The 26,088-nt window shown below is 47.4% G+C and overlaps 2 protein-coding genes across 13 annotated transcripts in view; one reads left to right on the top strand and one right to left on the bottom strand.

Annotated features, from left to right (window-relative positions):
* The window catches only part of myo18ab (myosin XVIIIA b), an 88,383-nt gene extending 84,070 nt beyond the window's left edge, over nucleotides 1–4,313 (top strand). For 10 of the 12 annotated variants that reach the window (XM_072701532.1, XM_072701531.1, XM_072701529.1 and 7 more), the window contains one exon: nucleotides 782–921. Coding sequence is in view for 2 of the 12 variants with exons in the window: in XM_072701535.1 (XP_072557636.1) it covers nucleotides 782–953 (172 nt within the window). In the remaining 10 variants the exon portion in view is untranslated. Of the gene's footprint in view, nucleotides 1–781 lie in introns of all 12 variants that reach the window. The other 2 variants (XM_072701535.1, XM_072701534.1) reach the window with 1 other exon arrangement.
* A 2,933-nt stretch (nucleotides 4,314–7,246) lies between these two features.
* On the bottom strand, nucleotides 7,247–23,300 carry pipox (pipecolic acid oxidase). The gene is made up of 8 exons (XM_023823005.2): nucleotides 23,063–23,300; nucleotides 22,126–22,274; nucleotides 20,454–20,667; nucleotides 18,013–18,195; nucleotides 17,161–17,313; nucleotides 13,967–14,116; nucleotides 12,039–12,114; nucleotides 7,247–10,721 (listed from the first exon to the last, which is right to left on the bottom strand). Exons 1-8 carry the CDS (start codon nucleotides 23,168–23,170, stop codon nucleotides 10,591–10,593), a joined length of 1,164 nt encoding a protein of 387 aa, XP_023678773.2. The 5' UTR covers nucleotides 23,171–23,300; the 3' UTR covers nucleotides 7,247–10,590.
* Nucleotides 23,301–26,088: the final 2,788 nt, after the last annotated feature.

Genomic DNA, 26,088 nt, shown 5'->3' with positions numbered 1-26,088 from the left:
AGCACTGGTGTGATTTACAACCTTACTACAAGAATGGAAATAACTTGGTACATCAGACCCAATATCTATATTTTCTTTCTGCATTTAATAAAGCACTACAGGCATAATCAAATGAGCACATTGATTCGGAAAGCCACCGCTTATGTTACAGGGAGACGATTGGCTGATTGTAACCTGAGGGTTGCAATATTTGAGCTACACGAGAACTTTCGAATGGGCAGTATATGGATGGAAGAATTCAGGGGTTGAGAATCTATACATTATAGCGTTCGGGGCATGGGAGACATGAAGGTGTTTGTCCATGGTTGTTGTAATTAATTTGCATGTGATAAGAAAGTTTGATGTTCTTTTATAGACTGATTTGTGATGATCAGTTTTCATGCTAAACCTTCTCCAAGTTTTGAATTGATTTCATAAAATGCTCTGCATTAACTTTGAAAGGATACGCTTACCTTTTTCTTTTGTTCAGAAAATACTTCGGACTTTAGAAATGAAAATTTCTTTCAGATGAAAGGTGTGGGTTTCTTTAAGAGGCTGTGTTTGTTCGTTTGTTTTGTTTTGCTTCCTCACGGCATGGTGACAAGTCTTCAGCAACTCTGCATGGACTTTGAGTTGATATTTACTCCCGATTGCATCAGTCTTGCACTTGTTGTCGCCAAACTGACTGAAAGCAAGTTAACTCAACCCTTGTTTAACATATGATGGGATGGGAGGAAGTTTTAAAGAATTATGTAAATCTCAGATGCTAACTGAAATGTCCTCTTGACTTCCCCTCCTGTAGCCCGCCACCCAGTCGAAAGCGATTTGGCCTGGATAGATCTGACGAAGAGGAGGAAGATGAGGAAAAAAAGGAAGGGGGGGCGTCTCGCAGCTCCTACCGCCCCCGATACTCCCGCCGCAGCTACCTGAACGACAGCGACAGCGAGGGAAAGCCGTCGGAAACAACAGCGTAGCAGCCTCCCCCTGCCATGAACAGTCCCCAGCACGCCTTGCCTGCCCCTATTCACCCCCGAGGAAGAACAGACACCCCACTTTTTGCAGTTCCACAGACTGATACCCCTACCACCTTAGACCATGCCCTGCCGTGCCCTATCACCAGCATGACAACCTGAACCAAGGGCTCGCAGTGCATGTAGACCCCACCATGTCGCGATCACGGACTCGCAACCACTAGTCTTCTAACCTGGAATATCAAATTGTCACATTGGTGTAATATGTTTTATTTTTATTTTTACAATCTGTGGCTTGCGTCGGAATTCGAAAACTTTATGCGGCCTTTGGGGTCACACCCAGGATTCTGGGGTGGAGTTTTGGCTCGTTCTGTCTGGCCTCCACCGTCCTTTCAGAAACCAGCTCATCAGTGATGCTTTTTAACTTCTCGATTTTTTTATTTTTTTTTTGTTTTTTTGATAACCGCCCCTCTCTGCTTGTCAAAAAGCTGACCGCCCGCCCCCCCCCGCCCCACCACACCTCGGCGTCTTGTTATTGAGCCAAAGAGCCAGAGGATATTCGGTTTTACATTGGCAGGAGACTCTGTTTGGCTGCACGCATAACACAAATCAATAAATAAATACATAAATAAAAGATAAGGTTAACTACCAAAACACGTCTGTTGTAAGTACATGCGTACAGTTGTTCTTATTGTCTCCTTACTCGGAGTCTCAGAAAAAGCAGCGTTGGGGCAGAGCCGTGCTGGTTTTCTCCCGCATCTGGGCCCCCCTGTAGCCTTGCTAAAATTCCCACAACGTCGTCAGACTGGGCTTCTGGTGTCTCTCTCCTCTTGTTTATTTGTTGGAATTATTTCACAAAGCGGGCAGTTGGGGGAAATGCAGAGGATGCGCGCACGTAAACGGGTGGCCCTTATGTATATTTATATATGCTTCCCCCCCCCCCCCCATTTTCGGCTTGATGTGTAAGAAGTGATTTGCTTGGACAGGCTCAGCGTACAGTGGCAGCATAGGAAATTAAACCTCTGGGCTCCCCTGGTTTCCTATAATGTGCTTTGTCTTGCTCTCCTTTAGCTTGGAGGATTGGTTTCTGCTAAGAGTCTTTGGCTCAGGTTCCTGCTCCCCCCCCCCCCCTTCATGCTTTTCACTGTTCGCTTTGCTTTGTTTTCCAGAGGGAACGTACTCGGCACTGGGCACTGCGTGTCGCGGTGCTGGTCTGTCTCTTGTTCCCTTCTCCTGCCAGTGCTGATGATAGGATACAGGACAACAAATGGTCACTGGGCCCTTATCTCTGGCCCTTTCCTGGCCAAAATTTAAAACCTCTGATAGTTGCCTGTTCTACACTAGTCACTTTGACTATGCTGGTGAAAAGGGGTATGTCTATGTGACATTTTACACTGTGAAATCCCTTGAGGATTTTTTCGAAGCAGACTGATTGACATAGATGATGTGCCAGTGTCTTGACCATACTGCGGGATTATAGTAAACTGAGGAGTTGCCGTTTAACCAGGAAAGACGACTCAAGAGGATGCTTCGTATATGTACTTTATAATTATTGTTCATATTGAGTACAATTATCATAGCGAACGTCAACTTCACATGGGGTACACTGTGCGAATGAAAAATTTACGGACGTGCGTCTGTCTGCATATGTCTTCGGATTAAAAAAAAAATGTTTGTCTCCGAACTATAACATAAACTGCTCTCGTATTGTTTTCTATGCTTTCAATAATCACTTTAATTTGAAGTCTAGCATTTCACAAAGAACTGAGGCAAAAACAATAAAGAAAATATCCATACAGACATAACTCTACTGGCTGTGCACATTAATATATATATATAAAATATAAATATATCTGTATGATTCATTCTAGCTCTCAATTCATTATTTTCTTATTGAAATTGACTCTTGTTAAAATAATCGTTTGCTTTACAGTTTAATATATTGTAAATAAACGATGGCCAATGTTTTAGAAATGTTACGGGGATGTTTTTCTTTTGCTGTTCGAACCACTTCTGCTTTGAGCTTCGAGCTGCTCATAGTTAAATCCTGTTTCATAGCCTATATGTTCTTAGATGGTATCATCTAAAATTAGCCTTTATTTATCGTTTAAGGAAGATCTGTTGGAGAAAAAAATGTAGGCCTATGTCTGCACACATCTCTGCAATGTAATTGAAAAGGACCGGCTCTTTTGTTTTTCATAGAAGGAAACGCTTCCCTTCATGCTAGTTTGCAACACAAAAGATGGGGTCAGCTGTGTTGATGCCCTCGGAGCATTCAGCTGCTCTCAGGAGGAATGTTTAGGATGTGAATATGCCCTTTTAGAGTTTTAGAATTCTCTCTCCCCCCCCCCCCCCCCCCTTAGGGGGCATCAGCACTGAGAACGATTAACTATTTCAGAAAGGTAAAACCTGAATTACTGTCCGGTGTCATAGGTGAGACAAGTGTCAAATCGTTGTTGCAAAATCATAACAGATAGGTATCAAGGGGGCCGAGCCATAAACAGACTTTCAGAGGGGCGGGGGACCGTTTTGATCAGGGTTTGTCTTGACCACCGAGAAGAAGAAACGCCGTAAGCTTGCGGATCGAGCCGTGGGAGAAATCATAGTATCCCCTTTGAGGTTTCCCAGCTTCGTTATTTTACCGGGACTCTGGTTCTGAAGTTCACGTCGGTGCTGAAACGATTCCCGCTGCGCGCTGGCTTTTGATTCCGAGTCCGGTTTGCCACGTTCTGTAATGTGAAACCCATTAATCCACATTTTCTTCTGGGATGTAAAATAAACTGCTGCTTTCTATCATCGCTTTTCGTGTCGATGAAGAAAGGGGGTGGACGCCGTACTGTAACTTTGCCTGGATTTCAGCCCGCAAGTCTGTCACTTCTTCCGTGCCGAATGGGGTGCTCCTGCTGACCGCATGCATTACGAAATTATTAACTGGCTAACAAACCAGGGTCTGGGAAGTTCTATTTTATTTTTTTTTTTTCAAAAAACGTATTAATAAGGGATTGTATCTGATGGGGGTGTATGATGGAGCGAGACTCCAATCAGCTTGTCGATATTCAATCATGCATATAGCAGGCATTGGTGAAAGCACCTATTTTTTTTTCCTATTTTCTCTCTTGGATTATGGAAGGCAGCTCCTATCGTTCGTAATGATGTATACGCGTCTCGGCAGATTAAAGGGGGTATAGAGACGCGCTTCCAGCTTCAAGTGTTTTGGTCAAGTACGTAGGAAAGAAAATCCCTAAGCTGCAAAGGAGGACGAATTGTGAATTTCGATGCCATTTTAAATGAAAATGAAAACTTATCAATTGTGTGTGTCTGTGTTTTGGATTATTTGCAATAAAATAAAGTCATGGGTTGTAATATTAAGATTGATTCTTGGCTGAGGGAGAACAACGTATTATTGCAAAGGTACACTACTTTTAACTTGTCAACAAACGTCTTCATACAGTTGATTCTTTTTAACCACTCAAGCGATGCAAGACTGGAAGAAATGGACCAAGGAACCTTTTAGAAGGTATCTGTATTAAAGCAATGTAGTTATAATTGAATTTAATTTAAAAACCATTAATTGTGTCAAGAAAAGCAACTAGTAAGTAAAGCAAGGTTCTTACCCATCGGTAATGTTGGGGGGGGGGGGATTTACGAACGCACACGTAACAAAAATCATTCTTAGGGCATTAAGTCATTATAGTTGGCTTTTGGTATATGTATAAAACAATTAAATACAATTTCCGTGTGACTCTTTAAGTGAATAAAGTACAGGGAAGTCAGGTGTGAGGCCAGCGATGTATAGAGGTTACACTCCGGGCCGCTTGATCATTCAGCTGACGCTCGCTCGGAGGTCGGGCGGGCGGATACCTGCCGATGTGGGGGGGCGGTTACAGCTGCGGCGGCAAAGCTGCTTGATTCCTGCTGGGAGTTCGACCTGATCCGCCGCGACCGCAGTGGCGAGTGGTTTGCAAACCCCGGCGCCCTCTGAGGATGCGGTGCACCGCTGTTTCAGCCTACGACCGCGTTGTGAGGGCTGCCCCAGGTTGAAGGCAGTCCGCCTGGCCTCGGCTCCGTCTCGGCTTTCCCACGGAGTGCATGTTTTGTGGCCAAAGTTTGACGGTAAAAAAATAAAAACATATAGTATTTTGAATCCATTTCCCATGCCTCAAAACAGGAAATTAAATATCGACCGATTGCAGAGTGGAAATTTATTTTGACATGGAATGGAGATTGACTAGGGGCGGCACGGTGGCGCAGTGATTAGCAGCGTAGCTTCCACAATTATGGGACTCGTGGCTCCACGTGTGTGGACTTCGCATGTTGTCCTCGTGTCATTCTGTCCCGCAACCATGAATAGGACAAGCGGCTTCAGAAAACGCGTGGAGGATCATTGTGGGTGAGTCTTAGGTAATTGACACACATCCTAACTCCATATGAATAATCATGCAAAAAAAAAACAAACACCCATTTAGAGACTGCTTAGATTCTCTATATCTGTGAACTTCTGGAAAAACTACATCGTTTACGTGTGTATGCTAAAGCAGTTGCTGAAATCATACTTCAAGCACTGTCAGCCTGTAGGAGTCGATTTCTTTTGTGACATCGATTATGATGTTGGTAAGGATCATGGAAGGTCCGGTGCACAACAACCTCATAGACCCGCTGGTTCCTCAGAGATCCAATCAGCTATCAGCAGGCTTCATCACTCAGAGGACTCGTAAGCAGCAGATGTGATTCTGAAAGGAAACGGGGCTGACTGCACTGACCGTAAATATGCTCTGTTTCTCGAATGGTGGCTACAAGCAATAGGATCAGAAAGCTGTGGCGGCGTGGCGTCACGTGCCGCTTTAATCCTTTTCTCAGTGGTTATTTTGCTGGTTCTTATTGATGCAAATCAGTCCGTAATTTACAGTATAATCCCACCCAATAACCTGTGGCTACAGTGACCCGGGAGGGTTATAATCATGTTACAGTGCAATTCTGTGTTGGGTGAACTTTGCATCAGCTGAAGTGCTCGTGACATAGCATCTACTTAAATATAATTCTGCATGGTGTACATTTATGCAAATGTCACGGGGTATTATGCATATAACTACACATGAAAATTTCGCTAATACGAAAGTGATGATTATCTTGAGGACTCGGTTTTATATATTTTGTTCTAAATGTCATCATAATCTTTTTTTTTATTTTTTTGAGAGGGTGGATGGATAAAACGTGTTTTCGTAAAGTTGCCCTTCATTTGGGTTTGTTGTGCCTAAGTAACGGTTACAAATTAGGACAGGAAGGATGATAAAGGGTAATGAAACTGAAGTCTTCCAAGAAAAGCAGTATTCAGACATCATCCGCTGGCAGAGTAGCTGACAGATTAGAGGGGCAGCCCCACTGAAGTGCTTTCCAAACAAAGCTCACTTTGAATCACAATGTCAAGTAGTCCACAGAGCCTCTGTCATCAGGCTCAATTATTAGGAGATTATGTGTTCGCTTGTCGATTTAATGACTGCTTCATGCTGGTCCTGGTGGGCATAAGTTGTGGGGGGGGGGTGTGATAATGGTGTCACCACCGCTGCTGGTACCACTTCCGCTGGAGTCGGCTTAAGGCTGCACAGGGGCCGATGAAATGCGACCGTGCTCTATCTTTCACTATGTTATGCATGCAAATAGGGAGATTAAGTAAATGACGATCGACTGCTTCAAAAGTCTATTAAAATCAGGACTAGCTAGTTTTGCATACAAATGTGCTCCCTTTCTTGTGTTAGGTGTACGTCACTCATTCTGTCGGTTAGTAGTCTGGACCTGGGGACGCATGTCTTCAAAAGACGCCTGCTGTTCCGGCCCGTTTTGGCAGAAGGTGGAATGTCTCCGAACCAACAAATAGCTCTGGACAGTAGCTTGCAAAGGCGGGCTTATTGTTTTTTGGCTTGTGGTGTTTAGTGATACGTGGCATGAAACCAGCAGTTCTTCTGTTGCCTCGGGCCTCTTGGGCTGGGGGCAGGGTGCTAAAATTTGGCCCTCCATCCATGCATGTGTTTTTGTCCAGTGTTCCGTTCGTACATCATCTCGCCGTGCAAAGGCGTGTGTGTCAAGCAAATCGGTGACCCCACATTGCCTGTAAAGTGTATGATTGCCCCGAGATGAATAGAGATTCTACCCAGAGTGCACCCTGCTTTATGCCCTGTGTTTTCTGGGATATATTCTGGATCAGCCAGAGTGGGTTGGTTTTGAAAAATAAATGAATTTTGGAATGAATGGCTTTTGTGTTTTGTCTTCCCATAAAAACAAAGAGAGAGACATGACTGGACTGTTTTTGACACCCTTTAATTTAGCAGGTGCAATCAAAATTATGTAATGTAACAAAAACGAAAGTCTTTGATTGGATGCGGTTACAGACTGATTTGAATATGCTCAGCTCTTGGCTTGCGAGGGGATCCCACTCCGATTCTGTCGCCCGTGGTCTTGGTCTTGCACAGATATGGTGCTGAATCTGACACTGATGCTTGCTAGGCTGCCCCGTGATGGAGGACTGATATCACAGCTTTTGCTCTGCCAGGCTGTCATCGGGCCCTTTTTCCATGTTCGCGTCCTCTGCTAAGGAAAAAAATGACTGACCCCTATCGTGTTTCAGTATGCTAAGCACCAGGCCGTATGCCGAGTACGTATGTCGTTTGGCGGGGACTGTGTAGGCAGGTGACGTTCTCTGGTGCCCAGTTAAAGACTGGGTAGCCGGGGACTGATCATGCTAATCCAGCCCTGCATGTCTCCAGGTGGACCAGCTGTCCCAACGATGAGCTCACACTCGGCCAATGGTAGGCCACATCTCTGATTACCTCATCACCATTGAGGCCATAGCCGCACACATTATACATGAGGTAAGCACACCTCAGCTGCCTTTCTCAAGCGTATATTGTTAGTGGGAATACTCGCGCTAACCCAGTGCCCCTCCATGTAAAAATTTAGCTTTGTCCCTGATTGCTGTACGTTCCATTAGCCTAATGTGTGCTAACAACAGGTCTCTGGGTCACACAGGAACCGTTTCCATGGCTACCTAGTATGCGGCTTTCACTGTGTCCTGCTGGTCTGGAGTCAGCTCTGTATGCTTTCCTTTATCTTTGGTTTGTTTTCCTACCGAGTGCTAAAACATTATCGCAGGCTAATTTGGGAGCGGCGCGGAGACAAAGGTGGCGACGAGATAGCGGAAGTTAAACTTTAAATAGACGTCACATTCCGACATTTTTTGGCTCATTTCTCCGGTAGGTAAGAGCCAGGCGCTCACAGCCCAAGGTCCGCCTCTGTTCCTGCGGTAACGTCCGATAACGGCTGAGGGATGTGAAGCGCCAGACAGCGCTGAAGGTGCATAAGGGAGATTAGGCTCATTAAACATCCCCTAAGCTGAGATCACTCACCGTAAACTCGTGTGAAACCAGAATAGATGGCAGAATCCTGCCGTGACAGTGACGCTCACCTTCCAGGCTGGCTAGCGGAAACAAAGACCATACCTGAGTTAATTTAACCCCCATTGGAAGGGGTTGGGGGGGTGAATCGCATACAACATCGCGGAAAAACTTTCTCCCGCCGCCTGATCTTGACTCTCGCTGTTCTCTCTCACACTTCTGCTCTCTCCTATTGGACGCGGCAGCTCAGGCTGATTAGCAGAGATCCGTCTCCCTCTGCCCGCCCCAGCCGCTCTGACACGCTCGCCAGCCCAGTTGAGTTAACTCACCCGCGCCATATGCAGGCCCGATGGCCTGTTCTCCCCCATCCCTGTCACTTTCATCTTTCTCTCCCAGGGCTGGACTGAACCATTGCCCCACGGGGGGTGGGGGTTGTAGTTAGGGGTTATACACAGAGCATGGCTTAACTGGCTTGAATTATATGTTCCCAGCAAATCCCGAACAGTCAAAAAAGGCAAATATGGCCTGTTAAATATTAACACTTAAATTAAACTATACACCCATTCCATCATGTCGACATTTTAGGTTGCCACCTCCCCATGTTTTATAACACCATCTAATAAGCCGAATCTTCTGCTTCTCACCGATAATTAGAAGACTGATTACACCTTCCAAGTTTTTGCCCCCCCCCCCCAGTTCTGAATTTATTCACTCATTTCATTATGCGATCGTAAGACGGAGGAGTACAGCGGGGTACGCCTCTCCTGATCTCCCGAAGTTGCCCGGTATAATTTTCCCATTCAGACTGATGACTGTGGTCATTTGCTTCATCCACCAGCCTGGCTGATTGGTGATTAAGTTGTTTACAGGGTTTGGGGGGGTGGAATGGATGCAGGGTAAAAACTACAGTTGGGAGACAAATGGCAGTGAGTGGATGATGGCTTTTTAACAACGAGCCAGTCTGCATAAGAGCTTGGGGGGGGGGTGGGGGTTTGCATGCAAAACACCTCGGGCCCGAAACCTGCACAGTCTGACCCATTAGCACAAATTAGCCAATAGAATGGTTCAAGAAATTTTGCGGGGATGTCACTGGGAGGCGGCAGTGTGGCGATAAGGTAGACCCGCTCTGATGGTCTGCTGCAGAGCTGCTGCAGAGATCCACTCGTTTTCCTCCTGACACTTTCCAATCACAGGTACTCGTCCAAGGCTATCAGGACTGCCAGCATCGGTGGAAGACCTGACGTCCTCGATTGTTTCCTCTACGCCTTTGAGTGTCGGCGATCCGAGCAGCGATCCGTCTGAGTTTAACACAAATCATGGGTTATTGTTGCCGTCTAATGGCTTTGATAAGACGTTTTCGGTACTCCGATGTCACAACAAGGCTGAAGTGTAACTCTGCCTTGCCCAGGCTGTTGATGAAGCCCTCGATGGCATGTTTCATTTTACGTGAAAGGTTCCAATCGTTGTTTTTATTCTCCTGTGGCACAGTGCCTCCTTAATCTGAGACTGGGGTTTTTTTAAGGCCACTGAGAAGTAGGGATGGGTATCGACACCCGGTATTAAACGGGCCCCGGGGCTAAATTATTAAAGACCGTAGTATCAATAAGCTCCAACGTTATCGGTTCAGTTTTCGGTCCTGAAAAAATTAAGAAAATAGATTTCCTATTTATCGCCCTGCGGTGTGTTGCCGACTGCCCAGGGCTGGTTTCTACCTGCGCCCCTTGTTCCTGGGATAGGCTCCGGGCCCCCCCACGACCCCAGTTGGGATTAAGCTGGGCAGCTCTCTGTATTCCTCGCTCTCTCATGCGCTGCAACATGCAGCACACATGCACAGACCCTGCTATAGTGACGATGGCACAGAGACCTAAACATTCAAAACTGTGGTTACATTTCACTAGAGTTGATGTTGACTATGCTTGTTGCCACAAGTCTTCTGCATGCAAGGGCGGAAACATAAGTGATTGGTTGAAACATGTAGCGAAAGTTCATCACATGCATACGGAGAAATGCATAGTTTTCGACTGCCTAGCTTTTAGTATATTATGCATGCTTACGGAGTTGACTAAATTATACGAATATGGATTAATGATTAAAAGTAACAATTAACCAGCCGATTCAATCTGAAATGGTCAGAGCGTCATCTTTCGTTCAGATCAGAGTACCGATAAGAGTACCGTTAAAGTTCCGGATCCATAAAGTAGTAAGAGTAATAGTATCGTTAGAATCTTACTACCCTACTACAAAGACGGCAAGATTTATAAAGTGGACTTGAGAAAGTTCTGGAAGCGCTGCAGTTTGAAAGGTGAGAGGTCATGGGACGGTGGGCGGCCCAGGCTGAGCTCACACAGCACCTTGCCGACGACGGGCCCGAACTTGAACCCGTGACCTGGGTGGAGGGAGAGAAGAAGTTGATGATTGCTGATTAGCTGGATCGCTTAAAAAAAAAAAGAAAAGCTTCCGTTCCCTGGCTCCGCCCCTTATCCATCACACGTCACACACGCGCACAGCTAGGCGAGCAAATAAAAAAAAATTGAATTGTACTGTCTGCCATGGAACATAAATTTTAATGACTTTAATAACTCTACGGGAGTTTGGACAAAATTTTAATCGGGATGATCTGCTCCCTTTAACGAAGAGGCGTTTGGCACCAGACCTCGGTAATGAGGGCGGGCTAGGGGGTGGTGCTTCTTTTTATTGGCTGTTGCTGCAATGTCAATCACTCCCAGCAGCCCCATCACAATCCTGCAAGGGGCCGCTTGGAATGTAACGTGCGGCTCCTGGGCATGGAAACGAGGAAGCGCACGGGCAGCGGCTAACGCTAACGCGGCACCGTAATGATCTGCGCGACAGACGCACTCATTTAGCGCGTGAGAGACGAGGACCCTTATCACCAGGCCGGCGTGCTGGTGACTCGTCGCCATGGCAACCACGAGATCCTGTTTCAAATGTTTCACTCCGGCGACAGGGCGGGGGGGGGGGGGGGGTGGGCAAAGGGAGTTTGGCCCATCGAATGGAACAATGTGGGTCTCTTTTTCCGAGCGGTAGATCATCATCAGAGAGCAGCTCTCAAGCCGCTGGGCTACAACACGGCCGGTGAGGTAAACAATGGGGAGGGAAGATGGGAGGTAAAAAAAGGTTAATGGTGATGAATCATCGCCCCCACGACAGTCCTAATATGTTATTAAAGCTGAAGAACAAATGTAATAAATCACTAGCTTTCAGGGCCCTGGGATGGGAAGGACAGAGCTGCAGAGGATGCCACGGCGCTTGTCAAATCAGCCTCGTCACCACGGAACAATACATCGGGGTGGGGGGGTGTGGGGAGGGGCACGCATCCTACAGGCTTAGCTTCCCATGTATGTCCCAGGCAGCAGTAATCATGTTTGTAATTAGTGGAACAAGGTGTGGAACAGATGGACCCCGGAGATGGCAAGAGGGTGAGGGGCTGCTTCCCCTGATTCATGGTCCTCCCCGTGGGGGGGCCCCTCGGTAAAACGAATGGTGGGGGCAGTCCCTTATTCCTCTCTCGCTTTGGGAGATGGCATCAAGGATACAGTATGGACACAGATATACACTGATAGGGGGCCCAGCACTTTACAGGGGCCCCGGAATATGTTAAATTATGAGGTGGGGGGCAGAATTTCTAGCTCCGCCCCTGGGTGGAGTGAATGTGGGGGGGAGGGTTGATTTTAGCAGCACTGACCTGAGAATCCTGCACCGATGATGATGTTACTGTGCATTGGGTGACGGTCCAGGACAAAGTGGTGGTCTGGGGTGACCTGTGGGGGGGGGGGTACAAGCCCATGAGTGAGTTAAAAACCCTGTCAGTCGTGTGAAACCCGGCCAATTTTCCAGACCGCCAGGATGAAGGTCATGCTTGAGGTTTCAGTCAGCTACTGTGGGCTTAATATAAGTCCGGAAGACAGAATCCGGCATTACAGATATGGCATTATAGTACTGTGTGTGTGTGTGTGTTTGGGGGGGGGAGGGGTCAGATATACATTACATTGTGGGGATCAAATTATCTTGACATTGTGGGGACCATCTTTTTCGGTCCCCACAAGGGGAAACTCAGTTTTATAAAAATTTGTGACTGCAATCAAAAAACTTTTGTTTGGTTACTTATGGTTCAGGTTAGGGCAGGGTAGGGGTTAAGGTCGTCATTGTTGGGATTAGAATTTCGCCCATTGAAATGACTGGACAGTCCCCACAAAGATAGGAGTACAGGTCTGTGTGTGTGTGTGTGTGTGTGTGTGTGTGTGTTTAAGTGAATAACCGAAGTCTCACACTAAAACTTTACAAATCAGGTTCATCTCCAGTGCACCGAGCCTGGTCCTTGGAATTAGGCAATTGATGTCATGAATTTATTTAGTGAATTATTTATAGTATATAGAGAAGAGCTGCTATCTACTATCCAGGGTATTTTTCTATAGACTTTATATAGTCAATGAAGAGCAGTGAGAATTGTCAAAACACACACCGTGGCGGGTGCTTGTGTGTTAACGGCATCTGGCCTCGGTACAGACCGCCAGTCAGAACCGGCTCCCTGCTTCCTCCCGGCGGCCGTGGAAGACCAGGGACCTGTTAGCCACCTCATGCTCAGGTATCTCTAATTAAGGGCTTTTCAGCCCCTGGAGAGCTTGGAAATCAGGGAGGGAAACAGCAGAGAGTATTTTGCAGCCTGAAAAGTGGAGCTATTTTTTTGGTATCTTTGCACCTGAAATTAGAGGTCTGTATTTTAGTTCTCGAAGTGGTCAATGACCACATAAAAATGGAGGTCCAGCTTCCCAGAGTTCCTTGCTCGCGAGTGTGGTTGTTCCACTGGCTTGTGAGAAGCACTTAAGATCGTCCTTGTGCTGCCTTTTCTCGTTGTTAGTTGCTTTGACCGCTCCTGCCTTTTCTTCTGTTGTGAGTGCCGGTGCCCAATTCACCGTAACCCAACAGTCCCCCCCAGAATCTTGCCGCCATTATGGTGCCCGCCTCGCGCTGCCTCTCCATGCAATCGCAGCCCGGTCCTGAGTGGTGTGTGGCGTGACAAGGCTGTGTTTTGGCAGGATGAGGGGAGTGGATCGATGCGGAAGCGATAGAGCTGACAGGATTTTTTTTCTCCTTGTCTCCTCCTGGGGTGTCTGATGGAGACCACGTCCAATCACCCAATTACTGGTGTTTTGGGCCTCGGCTCACCAGCCTGTGCTGGTACGCGTGTGTCCACATGACTGTCTTAACGCAGGTCTTTTGATGCATCTTCCTCGGGAGGAAGAGTCACAGGGATGTATAGTACAGATACAACGCTTCTTGACGTGTCTGTCCTTGACCTTTGACCCCATATGCATTTCCCTAAAGCCGCTGCAGTTAATAATGACAGCGTTGCTCTGAGATGTGTTGAGTACGGCTCAGCAGGTTTATACTCAGTGCCCAATACTGAAAAGTCACTGGTTCAAATCCCTGCATCGGGAGAATAATGTCACTGTTGGGTTCTTGAGCAAGGCTCTTAACCCCCAGTAGTTGCCCCTGTTCGCTCAATTGTATTTTGCTTTGGATAAAAGAATCTGCTAAATATATATAATGTGCCAGTGCTATTAGGACACACAAAGGTGAGTTTGTATGTATATGAGTCTGCCCACCACTGACCGTGTACATGCAGCTCTCCACGACGGCAGGCACGGACTCCAGGCCGGGCAGGTGGCGGGAGATGTAGCTGGACAGGATGGCGACGTCCCCCCGGTCTGTCTGCTTGTCCCGCTGGTCGGGGTCCGTCTCGCTGCCGGCGTGGTAGCAGACCTGCAGGCATAATGACGCTAATCCGCTTCCTCTCTCCGCTCAGTATGGTGCTAATCAACAGCCCGGGACTGGAACTGCGCTGTTAATGGTTTCTGTCGTTACGGGGGTCGACTGGCTCTAATGCGGCAATAATTTAACGGCCCGGCGCTGTTTGCAAGCTAATAGTAAAACTCTCGGGAAAGCCGTACCGCGGTGTGACTCGTTTGCATAAGGACGTTGTGGCCTCTGCTGCAGAAGCGTCAACATTGATAATTGCTGCAGCTTGTAATTCATCTGCAAACAGCTTCTGGGGTCTATAGTTATGGGGGGGGCTGGAGCCTAACCCAGGAGGTGCATGGGTATAATGCAGGGGAACAGTCTAGAAAGGATAAATGGTAAATGAACAGGTGGACATCAGGATATCAGTCCCAGTTTTGTGATTCTGTGTCTTCTTAAATATTGTCTATACTGTATATGGGGGTTGGACGATGAAACACTTGGCCAATAGTGTTTGAGGATTCATGCCTATATGTGTGCAGCCTGGTGGCCTGTCTTCACTGGTTGCACATTCCGTCCGTAACAGCAGAGTGTAAAGGCTGAATTAGCAAAGCTGTACGTAAAACATTGCAATGCAAGCAACATAATGGGAGACGCATCACAGTTCAAAAGAGGGCAAATTATTGGTGCGCGTCTCGCTGGCACATCTGTGACCAAGACAGCAAGTCTTTGTGATGTATCGAGAGCCACTGTATCCAGGGCAATGTCGGCACCCCAGCAGGAAGGGTGGACCACATCAAACATCATTGTGGATGTAAGAGGAAGCTGTCTGACAGGGATGTCCAGGGCACTGACCAAAAAAACATGAAACCACAGCTGCCCAAGTCACTGCAGAATTAAACATGCATCTCAACTCTCCTGTCTCCACCAAAACTGTTGGTCAGTAGCTCCACAGGGTCAGTATTCATGGTCGGACTGCTATTGCCAAACCTTTGGTCATATGGGCCAAATGTCGGTTTCAATGGAGCCAGCAGCTGTGGGCTGTGGACTATGTCAAACATGTATTGTACTCTGATGATTCCACCTTCACTGTCTTTCCCACATACGGAGAGTTACAGTGTGGAGAAGCTGCAAAGAGGCTCATCACCCTGACTGCTGCGTACTCAGAGTGCAGCATGTGGGTGGATCAGTGATGGTTTGGGCTGCAGCATCATGGCATCTCCTAGGTCAACTACGTCACTGACAAGGACTACTGAACCATTCTGGAAGACCATGTTCACCCAATGGTTCAAACACTGTACCCTGAAGGTGCTGCCGTGTATCAGGATGATAATGCACCAATGCACACAGCAAGGCTGGAGACAGAGTGATTCGATGAAAGTCAGGTTGAACCATCTCCCATGGTCAGCAGATCTGAGTATTATTCAGCCACTTTGGGGTGTTTTAAAGGAGCGAGTCAGGAAATGTTTTCCTCCACCAGCATCACATAGTGACCTGACTGCTGTCCTGTAAGAGGAATGGCTGAGAATCCCTCTGGCCGCTGTGCAGGGCTTGTATCTGTCATGCCCAACAAACTCATGCTGCATTGGCCACAGAAGGAGGCCCTACCCCACTATTGTGGTCTAAAACCAGGTGATTCAGTTTCATTGTCCAACCCCTGTACTTGTGTGTGTGTGTGTGTGTGTGTATATATATATATACTGTTGTCCACCTGTTCAGTTTATATACTTCATTCATGCTCCCATGTGTAGATTTTCCATTCTGTTTAGATTTCTATTTATCTGTCTACAGTATGTTAACCCGGCCACCAGGTAGTCTTGTAAGAATTTCCATAATCCTCGTTGCTGTGCTTGTATTACTTCTGTTTACACAGACATACACTCTGTGATTAAGGTAACAGGCGTATCGGCACCTCCATCGCTATGTGCTGGAGGACCGGTCTTCGCCCCCTGCCCTAAACATAAGCCACACGGACCCCACCTAACAACATGAGGCAGCGGTATGTGCGCATTCTGAGGGTGGGGGGGGGGTGTTCGCGCCAGAATGCAGAGCCAAGCCACCGTGAAACTTCCGGGCTACTCTGCGTGGTTCGGAATCAAACTAATAAATCTCCTACCTGCTGTCGATGCATATCGTCTTGCTCTGTGTCTTCATGCGATCAGCTTCAGGAGTCTCAGTAGAAGAGCTATTTGAAGGGCTAAAACGTTGCTGGGGATTCTTGAAGCTCCGTCGCGCATTAAATGTGAACCATGCCATGATTAAATAGCTGCAGTATTATAGTATTATAGTGGGGGTGGATTTTGGCAGATGAGGTTAAAATGCTGTATCTATAATCAGATGGTTGCTGGTTCAGATCCCGCGGCCAGTTAGTTTGCCATTGGGCCCTTGAGCAAGGTCCTAAACCTAGAGCCGCTCCTGGGACTGGCTGTCCCTGCATTCTCAGCTGTATGTCACTTTGTATAAATGGCTCAGCTAAATACATAAATGTAAATGTAGTGCTGTAGCAGTCTCACGCCCCCCCAGTCTAAAGCGAACTGAGCTGAGCATATTTAATAGAGTAGTTTCATTTTGTGATATACAGACCATCCTTTGCCCCATCAAGTTTCTAAAAACATCCTTCACCCCCATTCAATTATTCCGGCTGTTTATTAGCGAGATCCCATCCATAAAACATGGGCAGAGTAAGGTATGCATCAGATTTAAAGCCATTGTTTTATTTGAGTAATTTTATTTGGCATCTCGCTACCTGTGAGCTAGAAAGAATTTTTTTTGGCCTCTTTGACCCGGTGCTCAGGACCGACACCGTCAGCTGATTGGATGGATACGTTACGGAAGGGAACACCATTGGCTCATCCTCAGCCGCGGCTGCTCATTGGGCAGTAGGTCATGTGAAATCATCTGGATTCTATGACCTTGTCGCCTCCCGTCAACCTGCTGTGCTTGTTATGTAGGAGGCCGTGGGACGAGACCCTAATTACGCATCAACACGTCAGTACGAAACGGGAGGTCGCTGGGAGGCAGGCGTTGTCGCTCACCTGCAGGGATGCACTGAAGAGGAGGGCACTCACCTTCATTAGCCCAGGGTACTCGTTGGACGGAAGGCCGTAGATGTCGGTCTTCTCCATCTCCGACGGCAGCTGGATGAAGCAGGGGAAGCGCCTGCTGACGCTGTATGTTCCCGGAACCTTCTCCCTCCAGTAGCAGACATTAATCTTCTGCACCTGTCCGACGGAGAGATCATTCAAAGTGCCCCTAAGGGCAAGCCCATAAACATTCCCAACGAGGGAAATTTACGCTCCCTGATTAAGGACTGCCTCCGAGTGCTGGCGATGGGTTCCCTCATTGTCTTGTCTACCGTCCAACTGCAATTAAGAAAGTACCGATGATGTTCCCTTTAGAAATAAGATGAGATGAATATACACTTCTACGGATTGCGGCTTCGCAGGGATAACAGGCGTACAACGATCTGACGGCTTTCAGCTTAATTAGCTAATGGGCCATCCTTTTAATTTTATGACCAGGAGAAAAGTGCCTGTGAAAAGCTTCAGTGGTTGTGGACCTGCTCAAGGTTCAGCGTCCCTGGTTAATGAATCGCTGATCTCCTCCTCTGTCCTTCTGGAGACTTTGTCATTTTGAGTTTTACAAAATCACTTTGTTGACAATTGGCTCATCTGCCGGAGTTCAGGATATTCATCTGTCGTATTATCCAAAGAGAACGAACGTCAGAACTTTGGGATGTATCTGGTGCATTTGTTCGTCAGATCGTCCGCTTCTGTGGCGCCAGATGGAGAGTCTAAAGCCAAGGTTTGACAGCTCCGTGTGTGTGTGAGTGTGTGTGAGTGTGTGTGTGTGTGTGTGTGTGTGTGTGTGTGTGTGTGTGACAATAGCTACATGAGAGTGGCGTCTGTGGTATGCTTTACCTGCAGGGGTAGCTGGAGGCCGACGTGGGACAGCACTGCATTGGCCCAAGGCCCGGCTGTGATCACCAAGCTCGCAGCTTTGTGGGCTCCACTGGCTGTTGTCACGGTGACCTCCGAGCCAGGCGTGATGCCAGACACTTTCTCCCCATCCTTGATTACCCCGCCCAGCTTCTGGAATGCCCCCTGGCAGCACGGAAATCAGACAGAAGAAGACTCAATGCAGCACACCTTGAGTGGACCATCAATACTTGAGGCTTTTTTTTTTTTTTGCGATTTCAAGACGAAGTGGATTATTGCTTTTGACTTCAAACACATAAGAGGTGTTATGCCGCTGTAGGTTTGTGTCCATGTGCAATAAACCATCTAATGACCTGATACTGATGCTTATTCTGATGGGGGCAGTGTGACTGCAATTGGAAGGTTGTTGGTTCAATTCCCATGGTCAGTAAAGTGATTGGACCCCAGAAAATGGTCCTTAACCTCCAATTACTTCAGAAACTGTCTTCTCAATTGTAAGTTGTTTTGGATAAAAGTAGCTACAAAATAAATAGAATGTAAAATAAAAGTGCTTTATAAAGCTGTAAATAGAAGCACGCCGGCTTTGGATATCAAGACGATAGAGTCAGAACCAAAATGACATTACAGAGATTTGCCTAACATAACAGCAAGGCCCTGTGTGCTGCGCTACAGCAACAGGGCCAAAACAAGACACCTGGGTGCATTTCAGACTAGCTTTGCATGACATCAAGCTGGAACAACCTGGCCTGTTTAGTCTGAGTGTTTGTTAATGTTTCGATGGTGGCTGGTGTTGAGTGTGAGGCTATGCTGTTGATGTCCAAGTGACCCTCACAAAAGCCTTTGAGATCTTCTGTCTCCTCTGGGACCTCAGGCCTTAATTAGAATGGTAATCTCCACCCTCTGTCTTCGCACACGTGCAGACTAGACAGGACATACACATACAAATACTTTGCAAGGGTTCAATGGGAAGCCAGACCTGCAACCCTTGTGAGACGTGCAGATCTCCGACAGCCTATAAATCGAGAATCGGGTGGGATGACTGTCACAGTTTGAAGAACTGCGTGATCCTGGCAGTTGTCATGTAATGAACGGGTCTCGCACTCGCTTGATCTGTGCTTAATGCCACAAAGGGAAAGATGTGGTCAATCAATGTGCAGAAGACTGGATAATTGTCTCTAGTTTGCGTTAAAACAATCACTACTTCTATTGGCTTTTCTGTGCAGGATATAGCTGTCCCAGGAAGATTTTCTGACTCATTTTCACATTTGATTTCTTGTTGGAGTTTGTGTGCAGAAGATGCACTGAATTTCAGATTCAATTCGCTTGGTTGCTGCTAAATTCATCAGTCAATAAAGCTGATGTTGGCATATCTATGATTAACATCCTTAGTTGATCTGCCTGGGGAACCTAATGTTCGTTTGTTTTTTCAACCTTTTCGCAAGGTGGAGGTTGGTCCATATTTATGACCCATTGGAACGTTCAGCCAATCACATGCAGTATATGTAATAAAGTGGGACACCACCACTTGACTTCTCCTATGTGATCCATTAACTTGGGGAACTGCAAACTCACCAGGTATCCCTGACTGTGGAGCTCTGTAGCCTGCTCAGGATACCTTAGGCCAGTGTTTCTTAATCAAGTCCTTGGGGACTCCCAAAGGGACACATTTTTGCTCCCTCCCAGCTCCCAAAACACCTGCACCAGGTTTTCTGTGTTAAATTGCTTATTTAGTTTGTTCTAGTCTGTTTGGTTCTAGGCTGCTGGGAGAAGGGAGGAAGGTAGAATATGCAGTTTGGGGGTCCCTGAGGACTGGGATCAGAAACCCTGTCTTACATTCATGTGGGCCCCCAGTTGTCCACATGCCCCTAATGGCCCTGGGCAGCTTTGCTGAGCTCCAGTCGCACTCTGAGTTGCAGGATCCCCCCCCCCCCCGGTCCTCAGGCATACACAGCCCAGCCCGCCTGGCCCAGCACACAGTCTCCGCATCGCTTTTCCCTGCCTCCTACAGCGACGGGTAGCCCAGCGGAAGAACTGCAAATGGGACCCTCAGCTCTCTTCTGTACTGTTTTGCATGGTATGATGTGCTATACTTCTGAGAAGGGTTGCCCTGTTTGGAAACAATGGCACCCAGACAGCAAATCAAAATGTTAATTTTAGGGATAAAACCTCCCACGGGTATTTTGTATTGGTTCTCCATTTGCTGCCTGGGATGGATCCACCCCAACCTTGTACTGGATTAGCAGATGGATGGATGGATGAATCGATGGAATATTGTATGTAAAATACATGCAGGTCATCATTTAGGATTTTCCTCATTGTCTGGCCTGTGTTGTTGCCATAGTTACGTTTTTCTCTGCTTTGCTGAGGTTATACTGTACTTATGTTGCTGTATTTTGCTGAACCGGAAGACCCAGAGCCCCCACCTGTACGGCCTTTAAGGCGCGGTCAGCGTACAGCACCCCCGCAGTGGTGTCCACGACGGCGCCGTGCCCGTCGCCGAGCTTGAAGTGAGGTATGTGCTGAGGGAATTCCTCCGGTGCCAGGACCACGGACGGAACACGGTTCAGTTCCAGAGCCTCCTTCATCCCCTGGAAGTCTCTGCTTTTCTCTGGGCCAGTGACCAAGAGCCCTGTTTGTCTGTGAAAATGGGGGGGGGGGGGGGGGGGGGCGTCAGGTGAAGGCAGGAAAGGAGGGAGTCTCACCGATGTCTTTCTTAGATGATTTCCTCCTGTTAGTGTTTACTTTGGTTGTCACAAAGTCTGAATTCCGGTTGCTCTTCTTAAAGTGAAACAATCGGGTAGTAAATTAAATCAATTTCTGCTCATCGCTGCTTTAAATTAAATTAACATTACCGGTAATTGATCTGCCTTTAACAAGATGAAGTAGAGTTGGATTGACTAGCCCATGGCAATTAATCTTGTAGAAGATGTGAACGCTTCACATTATGTTACAAGCCCCGGCTGTGATGTAAATACAGGCCCGGTGCCACTGCGTCTCTGTTATGAAAGCGCTCCTCTAACATTGCCGCAGTGTTTCCCAGTCACGTGACCGTGTGCGGCCTTGTGGTACTCTGCTATGTATAGCTGCGCTTTTCAGCACAGCTCCCCTCCCCCTCCTCCTTGCATGGGCCACCCCAGGTCATGTGACTGGCACCTGCAGGCTGGATGCACGGTGAGAGCAGTGTCTCCATCTAGACAGGAATCCCCCACCCAGTCCATTCCTTCAATGGGCTCTGATAACGTTACTGGAAAAAGGTTACCCCCTACACACACACACAGGCTAAGATTCTGCAGCCTCTCTCAGAGTCTCTTTTAAAAATGAGAGTAGACACGAAAACTATCTGGGCGGGGGGGCAGGGGACAGGGGTGTCCTGCCTCTGATGGCTGTATCAGCTGTTTTGGTCATTTACGAAGATGACAACTGCTGTTAATGTCCCTTTCTGCCATCAACAAATAGCTCAAAACCCATCTGTTCCATGAATACCGCTACTACTCTGATAGCACATGTTCCTTGGATTTTTTTAATGTTGCGCGTCATGCTCTTTGAATAGCAGTACTATTAGGTTCTTGCTAATGTAGGGCTTGTAGGGTAGCTCCTGCTCCAATGCTGCTTACACTTGTACCTGGGCATTCATTGGGAGCTCGGCCTAGTCGTATTTAGGCCTAGTCGCATTTAGGCCTAGTCGCATTTAGGCCTAGTCGCATTTAGGCCTAGTCGCATTTAGGCCTAGTCGCATTTATGTATGTTTGTATGTTTGCAACGTGCTATTTGCTTGTGTTTTGAATGATGCAGCGCGGATGATGGAATGGCCGCATTGATGCGTCTTTTGACCGCGATGCGCCGGACTCTGATCCAGCTGAATGTTTACAAGCTGGCTGTTTCCAGAGTGTGGGCATGGGCAAGGGAAAATCCTCGTGTAATACTCAAAGGAAGAGACGTTGCTGGCTTGGCGCGGTGCCCCGCGCACTGACGAGAGGCTGTTTAACAGCTGGTGGATGGCTCTGACCGCCCGCAAGGAGCGTTTTCAGATCTGTGAATAAACCTGGAAATGCGGAAGGGTCTCTCTTGAGCGGTAACGGATATGGCGGCGTTCACCTGTACAGCTGAACCCCGGACTCTGCCTCCATATGCGACCAGAGCAGGTAGGACTCCTCCATCATGTGGAAGTAGAAGTCCTCCTCGTAGGCCTTCCGGATGATCCGCGTCTGCCCGTGGGAACTCCCTCGAGCATGGGGAAGGGCGAACTGGAAAATCAGAACTTCCGTAAAGACCCAAGAGAGAGCTGGCTGTGGAAGACCATACATCTGCAGGATTTTTTTTTTCCCTTTTGAAGATAATTATGGAAAGGATTGTCATGATTGTTCATTATATTTTATTCTTCACCCAGGATGATCTCCTTTACGTGTCTTTTTTTAGATGATATGTGTAGAATCTGTGTGTGCTGTGAAGGAACAGGAACAGTGTCGATTTAGCTAAACATTTAACTGTGGCATTTTGCTCATGCTTAATTTCTGCTGCGAGGGTCATTCCAGTTTATTTGGTTTGCTCGTTCAAGCTGGGCAAAGATCATACTCTTTTTAATCTTTTTCTTTAACAGCACTGTGGCCTTGAACTGGCTCAGCAGTGATCCATTCTGAAAGTATCGGGTCTCATTTTCGTCTATAAATATGTCTGGAAAGTGGCAGAGAGCTTCATATATTTTATTAGTGCAAAATGTCAGAATGGACACCACAGGGAGCAGCGTCTGTATACACACAGGCCCCAGAGCTATTAGAACACAGATGAGCTTTTTGTTGAGCTTGCTTTCTGTTCTGTGCGAGGTCCTTGTACACTTAGCGTGTAGCGTGTAGCGTCACTCTTGCATAATCTTATTTCATGATTATGCTGGCTGTAAATAATCAATGAACAGTTAATAAAAACCCATGCTGATTATGTCCAGTTTAGTTACCCGCCCCTCTTGCTTGCTGTGAGGGGTGTGCAGCTCTGAGCCGGTCATGCCTGCACCTCATTTGCCCGGCGACGCGTCGCTAACCTGTTCAATGAGCAGGGTCTTCCTGTTGTTTTTGGCGAGGTGGTAAGCTGTGTAGGACCCTTGGATCCCCGCTCCTATGACGATGCAGTCATACTTCTGGGATGACATTTCCTCGGCGCCGAGGTTCCTCAGTGCTGGCAGGTTCACTCGGCCCTCTTTCCGGCTCTTTCTGTGCCTTCGCAAAGCTCTGGCTGAAGTTCTCGAATTACACTTATGTAACCCTGAGTGGCCCCTCCCCCGTCGCCCTGGGTAATGCCTTCTTAAAAAAAAAAAAACAATCCACAGTGCATGGCTGAGAGTGAGCGTTTCGGGGTAAATGGGCCTCATCAACACATGTCTATCTCAGGGAATGAAAAACAGGAATATATTTCTTTTTTTTTTTTGTTGTTTTTGAAACGTCTGTTTAAGACCGGCCTCATGTTTAACGACTGCGTGGCAGGCGGACAGTGTCTGCTCCCTTGAGTGGGAAAACGCTATGCTTTATCTTGAGCGAGACAGCCAAGAGGAGAGAAAAAAATAAAGGATCCGTCCCAATGCATTGTTCTCTGAGCTCCGTCTCCAGTTTAAACTGCTTCATTTATTGTTTCTGCTGCCTGTTGCCCTGGAAAACTTTGCCCTGTGAATGACCGAGTAGTTTATGGGTAATAACAAGGTGCGGGGGAGGGGGTGGTTCAGACGAGCGTGTCTCAGATCATTAACTTTTTTGCACCTTTACACACCTGCTCTGTCGGTTATCACCTGATGACTGTGTGGCACGGCCACATGGAATATAAAAGGACCTTAAGCATAATGTCTGCTCTCCTAAATATTACCAAGATGCAGAGAGCCTCTCTCTCATATAATTGCACAGGTCAAAGTTTCTGTCTCATTTACTAGATCACAGTAAAGCCGTGGGAGATCTCTGCATGGTTGTCCGCGCTCTGTGCATTGAGACGCTCTAAACATCGCATTGATTTTCCTGCCCCTCCGTCTCTCCCTCGCTCCAGCTTAGCTGCGGACAGCTGCCGCGCTTCCTCTGAATGCGACTCATTTGCAATCGATCTCTGCTCAAATAGCTCGCTTGTTGATCTCGGGCTGGACCCCAGGGGGGACCTGACAAAGACCTGTGCACTTCTAGATGTACCTAGGGTCCCGTCGGGACCTTCATACCGTAATCTGTCCTTTGTGCAAGGGCATAGACCTCTCCCACCTCTGCCCTTCCTTCTCTGAGATTAAAGGACTAGAAACTGCAAGCTCCACAACGCTGGTGTCCAAAATCAGGATACAGACGCTCCTCTACTTGCGCACGAGATACGTTCCGAATGGCCGTTCGTAACTTGAAATGTTTGTAAGTCGTTATTCAACATCATTTTAAGGGTATACGCAAGTACAAAGAACTAGGATGCTGGGAGTACATACGCTATGTTGTGGACAGGAAATAGGAGTCCAATGAACACAATTTGGACTTACAGTCCTCTTCGTTCGTATGTTCGAGCGTCTGTACTTTCTGATCATTGATTTTATCTGTTGCTTAGATGAATAATAAAACTGTAGCTACCAAAGCTAGAAACTCGTTCCAAATCCCCACCACTCTTTCTCTAAATAAACGATTTCATTGTTCTGGTTCTGAGTTCTGACCCCGTACCCTGCTAGCTTCTTTTATGGCTCTGTGGTCTTGAAGCAAATGAAACAGTCCTTGGGGATCGATCTTATTAAAAACCCCTGAAGATCTTTGCAGATTTAAAACACAGTGGGGATTCAGGAGCAGAAGGGATGGGCATGGGGGCCTGAGGTCTGCGGGCTCACCGAGGGCAGGCGGATGGCAGGCCTGGCAGACGTGCCAGGTAGGTGGTTCGGGGCAGCCGGGTCAGATGGCCTCCCTGCATCCCGTGGCCCGCTGCCCCGACACTCAGTGAGCCGAAAGCAGAGTCTGGCTGGCTTCTCCTTGCCTCTCTCTCCTACGCGCCCGCGCTGATCGCTCAACCACACATCGCTAAGCAACGCCATTGTCTCCGAACCAGAGGTTGGCATGAAATTGTAATCATTAGCGATATAATTTGGCAGTTATTGCTCGATAAAGGTTAATTCGCGATGCCTGTTTTTCATTAATCGTCCATTAATCAAGCTCGTACAACATGCAGGCATCTTAATCCTGTTTAATTTGATGTCTTCCTGTTTTTGCCTGTGTGTAAAATTACACGGAGTGCAGTGTTCTTTTTCAGGGGGAGTGGTAGTTTAGACGCCTCACTTAGGGCTGAGGGGTGTGAATGAAGTGTCCTCCATGATTCGTCTTTCCCACCAATTATATCTCAGGCAGGTAAAGGTTGGCCACTTCAGTGTAATGTATTCATGAGGAAAGGTAGGCCTTTCCAGCCACCGTCCCTGATTGAGTTTGAACTAATCTGCTCGCGGTTCAGTCCGCTGGCGATGGCGACGGGCCCTCTGGTGCGAAACTCTGACATTCCAATTAACTGGGAGTCAGAGGCTCGCGCCTGCCGATGAGACCAAAGCCGTAATCACCACGGAAAGTATCAGGACCCTAAAATGTCTTTGGTTACTTTTTCATTTCCTGTGGGGTTCCTGTGTGGGCGGCATGAAGCATTAAACAGGCTCGACTCGTGCACGCCGGCCTCGTTGGTAAATAATACCACTGATGGGAAGTATGAATCCAGATAAAACGGAGGCGGAATCGGTGGGATGGGTCACTGCGGTGTCGTTTTAAATGTCCCCACAAGGAGCCTACAGCCAGAGAAGACCAGCTCACTAGCACCACTGAGAGGAAAACCCCCATAGGGGCCCTCCCCCACCCCGTTCCCCACCCCGTCCCCAAAAGCATGATGTGCAAAAAAAAATTAAAAAATCATAAAAGGCCTCCAAATTCTGCCGACGCATAAAATAATAAACAAACAGACAAACAGAAAAGGCACTCAGGCACATTTGCATGTGAATTCAGTTGCTGTAATTACTTTTGCGTTAGGCCACATTGTTTTATTTATGCTGATTCCCCCCCCCCCCCTCCAAAGTTTTACGATTTCTGAAATGACATG

The sequence above is a fragment of the Paramormyrops kingsleyae genome, chromosome 17 (assembly GCF_048594095.1).
Source record: "Paramormyrops kingsleyae isolate MSU_618 chromosome 17, PKINGS_0.4, whole genome shotgun sequence".
NCBI lineage: Eukaryota > Metazoa > Chordata > Actinopteri > Osteoglossiformes > Mormyridae > Paramormyrops > Paramormyrops kingsleyae.
Note: the sequence above shows the minus strand (reverse complement) of the source record. Positions and strands in the feature narration are given on the sequence as shown.

Bases quoted from the DNA above. Each gene is read 5' to 3' on its own strand.
- pipox (XM_023823005.2), bottom strand. From the start codon at position 23,170: ATGTCATCCCAGAAGTATGACTGCATCGTCATAGGAGCGGGGATCCAA. The intron at 18,196-20,453 runs GTGGGGGCTCTG...CCGTGCTGCCAG, and splicing joins GCGCCTTAAAGGCCGTACAG to GGGGCATTCCAGAAGCTGGG. The intron at 14,117-17,160 runs GTGAGTGCCCTC...TTATGCCTGCAG, and splicing joins AGTACCCTGGGCTAATGAAG to GTCTGCTACCACGCCGGCAG.